At 32.2% G+C, this 9,048-nt stretch overlaps 1 protein-coding gene across 1 annotated transcript in view; it reads right to left on the bottom strand.

Moving 5' to 3' along the window:
* Positions 1 to 508: 508 nt before the first annotated feature.
* Positions 509 to 9,048, bottom strand: part of LOC131064742 (acyl-CoA-binding domain-containing protein 1) — a 67,644-nt gene continuing 59,104 nt past the window's right edge. The window contains exon 6 of the mRNA XM_057999013.2: positions 509 to 898. Within this exon, the coding sequence (XP_057854996.2) occupies positions 731 to 898 (168 nt within the window). The 3' untranslated portion in view covers positions 509 to 730. The remainder of the gene's footprint in view (positions 899 to 9,048) is intronic.

Below are 9,048 nucleotides of genomic sequence, written 5' to 3'. Positions count from 1 at the left end.
TCTTACAATATAATAAAGATCGCCTAGTATCTGTTCATGAGGAACAGCTTTTAATTAAATCTAATTATACCAATTGGTCATTTGATTCCTTAACTGCAAGTGTTTGGAAATTTGACCATAATATCAGCTCAGCACTTCGTTACAAAAATTGAATATAGCAATTTCTTTAAGATAATATCAGCCCAGCACTAATTTTCAAAATTACTACCAACAACCTTAATGGCGAATGTTGTTGTATAGTAATTACTCTTATAAGCAGGCACTTTTTGTGGATTCGCTCCATTCTATAATCAACACAATGCAAAAAAATCCAAGGTTTTCGAGTCCTAATCGCAACTTAGCTAAAGGATATAACTAGAAAGAAAGGTACAAAAGGAAAGCCCAAAGTGCATTTATTGCTGTAGAATAAACCTTTGTAAAGCATATATGGATGTCAGAATGATTTATAATACTAACAATATCACCCATCACATTACAATAAAATCATGTACATTATGCTTTCCAAAGATGAATAATCAAGGATGAACAAAAGGATGGATCATATTTGACATCAAACACTATGCCAGTCTTCGTTCTGGCAGGTATTTACATAAAATCAAATCCTACAAATGCTATTGCATTTATAATAGTTTAGAGGCATTACATACATCACAAATCAATCATCCCATTCATTTATAATAAATGCACCATCTGTCTCGTATTCCACAGTTCATAGGAGGAAATACACCAATCACGCATTGCCAGACATCCATGTCCATTTTGTGGGACAAATATTGCATGGAGCATCACCATCATTGTCCTTGATGGAAACATCTGCACCATGGTCAATAAGGTACTTGGCAATATCCTCCAGTTCACAAACAAAGGCATAATGAAGAGGTGTTTGCCCTTCCATGTCCTGATACAACAGGTGGGATAAAAGTCATTTGCTGTAGATAGGCAAATATATTTTAAATGACCCAAAGATCTCTCAAATAAATTTCACATGAGCTGTATTGATGATCCGTTTAAATTTTCAAGAAACTAATTTAGATGCAAGTAATGATATTGCAAGCAAGGCTTTTTATTAGTCTTGAAAAAACTCGATTGATATTATTTGACTTAGATCGATATGAAGAAGCGAGATCCCAAGCAAATCTTGCTAAAGAATGTCAACTGCAACACACAATTTCATTTTACTGTTCAAATCACAGTTCTTATAACCCAATGCTGTATGATCAAGCTCTAGCTAATTGAATTGCTAAGATTAGATAAGACAATTATAGATATCTCAAATTTTAAAAAATCCTAAGGATATCAACTTGGAGCTATTTTATAGTTAATTATTTTTCTTTGAAACTATTTATTTAATACATACATGGAGACATAGTTTTTGTATCTTGTTTATTTTGAGAATAACATGTTTATTATTATATATTAATATTTTCATATATAGGCAAAATATATTTTAAATGACCCAAAGATCTCTCAAATACATTTCACATGAGCTGTATTGATGATCCGTTTAAATTTTCAAGAAACTAATTTAGATGCAAGTAATGATATTGCAAGCAAGGCTTTTTATTAGTCTTGAACAAACTCGATTGATATTATTTGACTTAGATCGATATGAAGAAGCGAGATCCCAAGCAAATCTTGCTAAAGAATGTCAACTGCAACACACAATTTCATTTTACTGTTCAAATCACAGTTCTTATAACCCAATGCTGTATGATCAAGCTCTAGCTAATTGAATTGCTAAGATTAGATAAGACAATTATAGATATCTTAAATTTTAAAAAATCCTAAGGATATCAACTTGGAGCTATTTTATAGTTAATTATTTTTCTTTGAAACTATTTATTTAATACATACATGGAGACATAGTTTTTGTATCTTGTTTATTTTGAAAATAACATGTTTATTATTATATATTAATATTTTCATATATAGGCAAAATATATTTTAAATGACCCAAAGATCTCTCAAATAAATTTCACATGAGCTGTATTGATGATCCGTTTAAATTTTCAAGAAACTAATTTAGATGCAAGTAATGATATTGCAAGCAAGGCTTTTTATTAGTCTTGAAAAAACTAGATTGATATTATTTGACTTAGATCGATATGAAGAAGCGAGATCCCAAGCAAATCTTGCTAAAGAATGTCAACTGCAACACACAATTTCATTTTACTGTTCAAATCACAGTTCTTATAACCCAATGCTGTATGATCAAGCTCTAGCTAATTGAATTGCTAAGATTAGATAAGACAATTATAGATATCTTAAATTTTAAAAAATCCTAAGGATATCAACTTGGAGCTATTTTATAGTTAATTATTTTTCTTTGAAACTATTTATTTAATACATACATGGAGACATAGTTTTTGTATCTTGTTTATTTTGAAAATAACATGTTTATTATTATATATTAATATTTTCATATATAGGCAAAATATATTTTAAATGACCCAAAGATCTCTCAAATAAATTTCACATGAACTGTATTGATGATCCGTTTAAATTTTCAAGAAACTAATTTAGATGCAAGTAATGATATTGCAAGCAAGGCTTTTTATTAGTCTTGAAAAAACTCGATTGATATTATTTGACTTAGATCGATATGAAGAAGCGAGATCCCAAGCAAATCTTGCTAAAGAATGTCAACTGCAACACACAATTTCATTTTACTGTTCAAATCACAGTTCTTATAACCCAATGCTGTATGATCAAGCTCAAGCTAATTGAATTGCTAAGATTAGATAAGACAATTATAGATATCTTAAATTTTAAAAAATCCTAAGGATATCAACTTGGAGCTATTTTATAGTTAATTATTTTTCTTTGAAACTATTTATTTAATACATACATGGAGACATAGTTTTTGTATCTTGTTTATTTTGAAAATAACATGTTTATTATTATATATTAATATTTTCATATATAGATGAATATAATATTTTTCATAAAAAAATGAGTTTTTGTAAATTACCCTTCATCCCATGCTGCCATTTTAGAATGCCTCTCAAAATTAATCAATAATGGAGTCAAAATATACAATTTCTGTTATATTCCATGGTCTATCTGTTTTAGTTGACCTATGAAGAGATCCTCCTCACGCCTAGAATTTAGCTCATTAATTAGTAGATATTAATTTCCTGATTTAGCATACAAAATTTTCGCTACAAAGATTTTTTCTTAACAATAACTATGTTTTACTTCCAGGTATTTTCCCATTGTTAATTGGCTAACACAACGAGTGGTAAAGAGTCAATGTGTGACATGGAAATGTGCCAAGAATGTCCCAACTCCCAAGAGTAGAACAGTCAACAGACTACATGTGTTCATGTCTAAGCTTTACCCTCCCATAAAGACCCCAAAGCGAAGTCATTTAGAACCTATGGGAGTTGTGGCCCTATTGGCAGCTCAGCGGCTGTGACAATTTATTAAATATGAGTTTTAATTGTGACAAACAACAAACAAAAAGAGAGAAAGGTAATGTATCCTTCAAGCAGATTTTGGATGAAGAAGAAATAAGAAATATGTGAGAAATAAAAGAAGCAGATTTCAAGATAGAATTGAAGGAGATATTATTAGAATATTTAATTCTATGTTAGTCACCTATTTTTAGTTCCTTGGTTAATGGTCATTTACTCTTTTTTTTTTTTATGTAATTAGCTTTTAAGCTTAATTTAGCTTTTACTCTTTTACTTTAACGTTATGTTCTAATTATAGAACATCGTCTTGTAACCTCTATATATCGTTCAATGTAATTATCCAATTATTGAATCATTCATTCAATTTATTTTTCATGGTATCAGAGCATGGAAATTAAAAATTTCGAAAGTTTTCGTTATTAAAATTTTTTGAAGTTTTTATTGAAGAGATTTTTTTTAAAACTGTTTTTTTTTTGAAAGAGCAGAGTCTTTTTCTCTTCCTGGGCGGATTTTTTTTTGCAGGTTGAAAATTTTCCTAGGGTTTCTGCAATTTTCGACTAGGGTTTTGACCCTTCAGTTCAAGTCGAAATTTTATTCTAGTTGCAAATTCTTGGTGGGTTTTTCGAGACCTCAACTGGGTCGTCGTCAGATTTTTCTAGGTGCATTGTTTTTTGTGCCTCAATTTTTGAGTCATTGGATATGCATTCTGTATTCAGATCCTTGGTGGGTTTTTCGAGAGCTTTTATGGGTTGGTCTCAGATTTTTCTGGGTGCCTTGTTTCCTGTGCCTTGATAATGTTGGATATTGCTGCTGCTAGGATGTGTTTTTGCCATTGATGTCAACATATTCCTGCTCCGGTGATTGTAGATTGGTTCATTGGGATTATCATTTGGTGTATGGAGTATTTCTAGTATCATTATATTCTTTTGTATTGGTTTTGGTGTTCCGGGAAGCTTAATTGATCATATCAGATGATCCGGTTTTGCAATTTATTTATCTGATCAGTGCTTTGCAAAGTTCAGTATTTCCTCCGGTACATTCCGGTGTGATCATATCTTGAACAGAGATTTTGGGAGATTGTTTGGGATAGTCTTGTGTATCTTCATTTCAGATGGTTCGTGATTTGGGGCTCCGCAAGTTATCTTTTCTTTGTGACAATTGCTGCTGTTTGAATATTCTTGAGTTTCATATGTTGATCGATGAAGATTTGATAAGGGGTGTTGGTGCAGCTGTTGCTGATGTTTCTATCGTGCTTGTTGGTGCTTCCTAAGTATGTCCTATTTGTTTTGATGATCCATATTTATCGTTGTGCGAGTTTTTGGTGATTTTGTTGAACTGGTGATATTCTTCGTGTTATGCGGTTTTCCTGGTGGTGTAATGTGTTGCAGTTGAAATTGGCATGATTAACGATGGTGTTGAATGTTTGGGAATTTGAATTAGGTCCATTTAAATCATTATATTGATCCGGTGGTCGATCTTTGTATCATGTGTTGTAATTTTGTAATTGTGAGTGGAGGGTTTAGCCAACCTTGTTGTCAAGGTTGATGAATTGTATAAATAGGTGATATTGTCATGTAATTTAAGAATGGAGGTTGTGTCTACATTATCGGAGAGTGGTATATGTGCGAATAAGGATTCATCTTTCAGTGTGTTGTATTGAGCAGAGATTGGTGTTGCAGAGCAGACAATTGTGCTTAGCCAGAACTGTGATCAAGCATTTAGAGATGCTATTCTTTCAATTCATTCCTTTCGGATTGTAGTTTGAATCTTGTTGTAAGTCAGTGAGACTTCCCTGAGGGTTGTAGCCTTCCAAGTCATTATCTTTTGAGCAATGAGCTCTAAGCAATGTGCCTAAATACATGTGCATTCCCCATTGTAATATTTTCACATACTACTACAGAGTATCATCTTATTGTGGGTAGGTTCCCACTGTGGTCTTTCCCTTAACCGGATTTTTCATGTCAAAACCTTGGTGTTGTGTGTTGTGCTATTTATCTACTTATCTTTGTTGTTGCTGCAATTTATCAGATCTATTTTTGTGGTTAAGTTTATAGATCCGGTGAAAACTGATTAAAATTGCCATAGAGCCTCGAGCCTTGAGCCTTGAGCCTTGAGCCTTGAAAAAAGTTGACTTTGGAGTTAGTCGTCACCTTAGTGTCTTGGGTTGTCGTCTTAACCTGTCAATCAGTTAGATAGTTGGTCTAATCCTTGTATCACCCTTATTGGAGTTTAGTGTATGCTATTTTCCTTGTCCTAATATTCTAAGTAATGATATATATTTGATCATAATTAAAATCATTAATCAATTAATCTCACTAATTTAAAATATAAATATATACTCAAATATGAGGGTATATAACATATACATACGTAAAAACATATAAATATATGTATTAAGTATATCTCATAAGTGGGAATATATTGATATATTATATTTTATGCATTTAGGGGAATTAAGTTAACGGCTACTAGTCGAAGCCTTGCATTTTTAATGTATTAGAGGTGGGGGTCATTACTTCTCTTCCGACACTTTGTGAGTCTTTCTTGCATATAACCATCGTTCGAGATAGTTGTCGCCTTTTTCTTGCAGCGGTTTTCTTTTCCTCCAACATATCCTAGATGGGAGTTTCAGTTCGAAGGAGTTCTTCTTTCACACGGCTCTCATTCGCACTCATCATTACAATACTCTTCCTCTCTCAGCAGAGAAACGCCTGCATACTCTGCTAAGCATATGATTGCATTAAGTTGCTCTGCCAAATAAAATGTGTAGGTTCGCAAGGAGCATTGTTGTGAACTGTATCATAGACTGAAGCATTCCATCATCAGACGTCGTTGAAATACAGACATGTTCTTTTGTTTTGTTTGCTTAGGAGTTGATACTGTCATGGCATATTGCATACATTGTGCCTTAGAATGCTTGCTATTATATGTTAAAAGAAGATGAATGTTATCAATAGGCATATGTTACATTGTTGTAGTCATTAAGATGACACATAGATGTCAGTCCATTATCGATCAATAAATACTATGCATTAAGAACCCGGAATATGGGTCATTGCACTTGAAATGCATTTACAAATTATGAATCCGATTGATGTTTGCGAGAAGGAATCTCAAAGCAAAATGAGAGTTTGATCATCATTAACCAGAACAAGAAAAATAGATCCGTGTGATAGTAATCTGTCTGTACATTGCATTTATATTTTGCTGATCCGAGATTTGAAACCTCTCAAATCAATGCTTAACATTGTACTCTGGCTGCCGCAAGACCAGATAGAAGAGTTCGCTATATCTTTTAAATACTTTTCAATTCGCATGCATCTAATATTGTTATTAAGAACAAAATTTATAGTCCGGCCTTGGAAGTATGTCTAAGTTAGCTGAAGTAGTAGGTACTAACCAAAGAGACATCACCCAGGTGGATAGTAAGACCGTTAAGATCAAGGGATAGAAAGCAGTTAGCTTGTCCTGAATTATCACCATCTCATGAAGGTTGTTCTCGACTGCCATATGTCAGTAGACATCATACACATGAAAATACCAAGAAGATTAACAGGGTCAAGGACCCGGCTCAGTAGGTGTAGCATTCTTTCAGTTGACCAATAAGGCTAGGTGTCTTGATCAAAAAAATAAATGTTGGGAACTGTTAAATAAGTAATGATCTATGGTTAAAAGAAAATCAGAGATGAGAGATTATGCTTGAGAAGTCTGGAGGTAGGTTATCCATGTTCACCTGAAAAGGAAACTACCAAGAGTCAAAGAAATCTGCTAACAATCTGTAGAGAACATTTTCTAAAAGTCGTTTATGAGCATTAGTGACAGTAGACATTAAGCAAATGGCTTGTCTAGTGGGGTATTACCCTCTGAATGTCGTTAAAACCATAGTAGCAAAAATCGCTTTGGGAAAAAATTGGCAAACCAAAAGTACAAGATTTTTTGAAAAAATCGGGAAAAATCAGATTTTAAAAAAACAAAAAAAATAGTAGAAAAAGAGAGAGACTATATTTTTAAATAACTTCAGGGCATTTCCATAGCATAGAGATATAAAGAGCAAATAAAATAGAGTTTAACCCGTGAATTGTAGAAAATATTTTTTTGTTGTTTATATTCATATTACTGATTACATAGGCAAATAATCAGTTAACTTTTTAAGAGGGCAGTCACCAAATACACCAAATAGTTGTCTAAGTCAGATCAAATATTAACTAAGTCTATGATGTAACATACATCAAAAGTTAACAGACAAATAGTAAAAGTGAAAGCCATTTTGAAGTGATCCAAGGATTTCATTGTGATTGAGGCAAGGAGTTTTGTAGGGTTAATTCAATATTTTAGAAAGCTTATCAAATCATATATTCCACAATTGCAATGCTTTATATCATAGTAACCAAAAGTATAAGATTTTTTGAAAAAATGGGTAAGAAATTGGATTTTAAAAAATTGTAAAAATTTGTAGAAAAATAGGCACAAACTAATTTTATTTTAAATCTTAAGGGCATTTCCATAGCATAGAGATATAGAGTAAAGAAAATAGAGTTTTAACCCTTGAATTATAGAAAATAGATTTTGTTGTTTATATTCATATTGCTGATTACATAGGCAAATATTCATCTAACTTTTTAAAAGGGCAGTCACCATATACACCAAATAGTTGTCAGAGTCTAAGACTATGAAGTAGCTAAGACCAAAATTTATCAGACTGAGATCCAACTATTGTTAGGAATTTAGTAAAAGTGGAAGCCATTTTGAAGTGATCCAAGACTTTCATTGTGATTGAGGCAAGGAGTTTTCTAGGGGTATTAGATAAGTTTATGAAGTAGCTGAGATCAAAATTTATCAGACAGAGATCCAACTATTGTTAGGATTTTAGTAAAATTGGAAGCCATTTTGAAGTGATCCAAGACTTTCATTGTGATTGAGACAAAGAGTTTAACCCATGAATTGTAGAAAATAGATTTTTGTTGTTTATATTCAAATTGCTGATTACATAGGCAAATATTCATTTAACTTTTTAAAAGGGCAGTCACCAAATAGTTGTCTAAGTCTGAGATCAAAGATTAACTAAGTCTATGAAGTAGCTGAGATCAAAATTTATTAGACAGAGATCCAACAATAGTTAGGAATTTAGTAAAAGTGGAAGCCATTTTGAAGTGATCCAAGACTTTCGTTGTGATTGAGGCAAGGAGTTTTCCAGGGGTAGTTCAATATTTGAGAAAGCTTATCAAATCATATTCCATAGCTGCAAAGCTTTATATTCCCTGATGACAATTGGTAAGTCTTTTATATGGGGTAGAATTCAACAAAAGGCATTTGTTTAGCTGAAGTAAAAGATTAGCAAGCCACTGGTTTTGGCAATACCTAGCTTGCAACTACTATTTTAGGTAGAGACAAATTTTAATTATTGTGTTAGAGGCTCTTTTATTACAACAATGTCATCTTGTTTGTTGTCATTCAGATTTATTCCGTGGAGCACTTTAGATATATTGCTCACATAATGAATTGTATGTCTTTGATTGAGCAAAAATTAACTATATCAATTATAAATTAAAAATCATATATCTATATCTACATATATTAAACATGTCTTTGAATGTTTAGTGTTGTGGTAGAAAAACTCCATTGGTGAGGTAGC

The sequence above is a fragment of the Cryptomeria japonica genome, chromosome 8, assembly GCF_030272615.1.
Source record: "Cryptomeria japonica chromosome 8, Sugi_1.0, whole genome shotgun sequence".
Classification (NCBI taxonomy): domain Eukaryota; kingdom Viridiplantae; phylum Streptophyta; class Pinopsida; order Cupressales; family Cupressaceae; genus Cryptomeria; species Cryptomeria japonica.
This window is presented reverse-complemented; position numbering and strand designations above follow the sequence as displayed.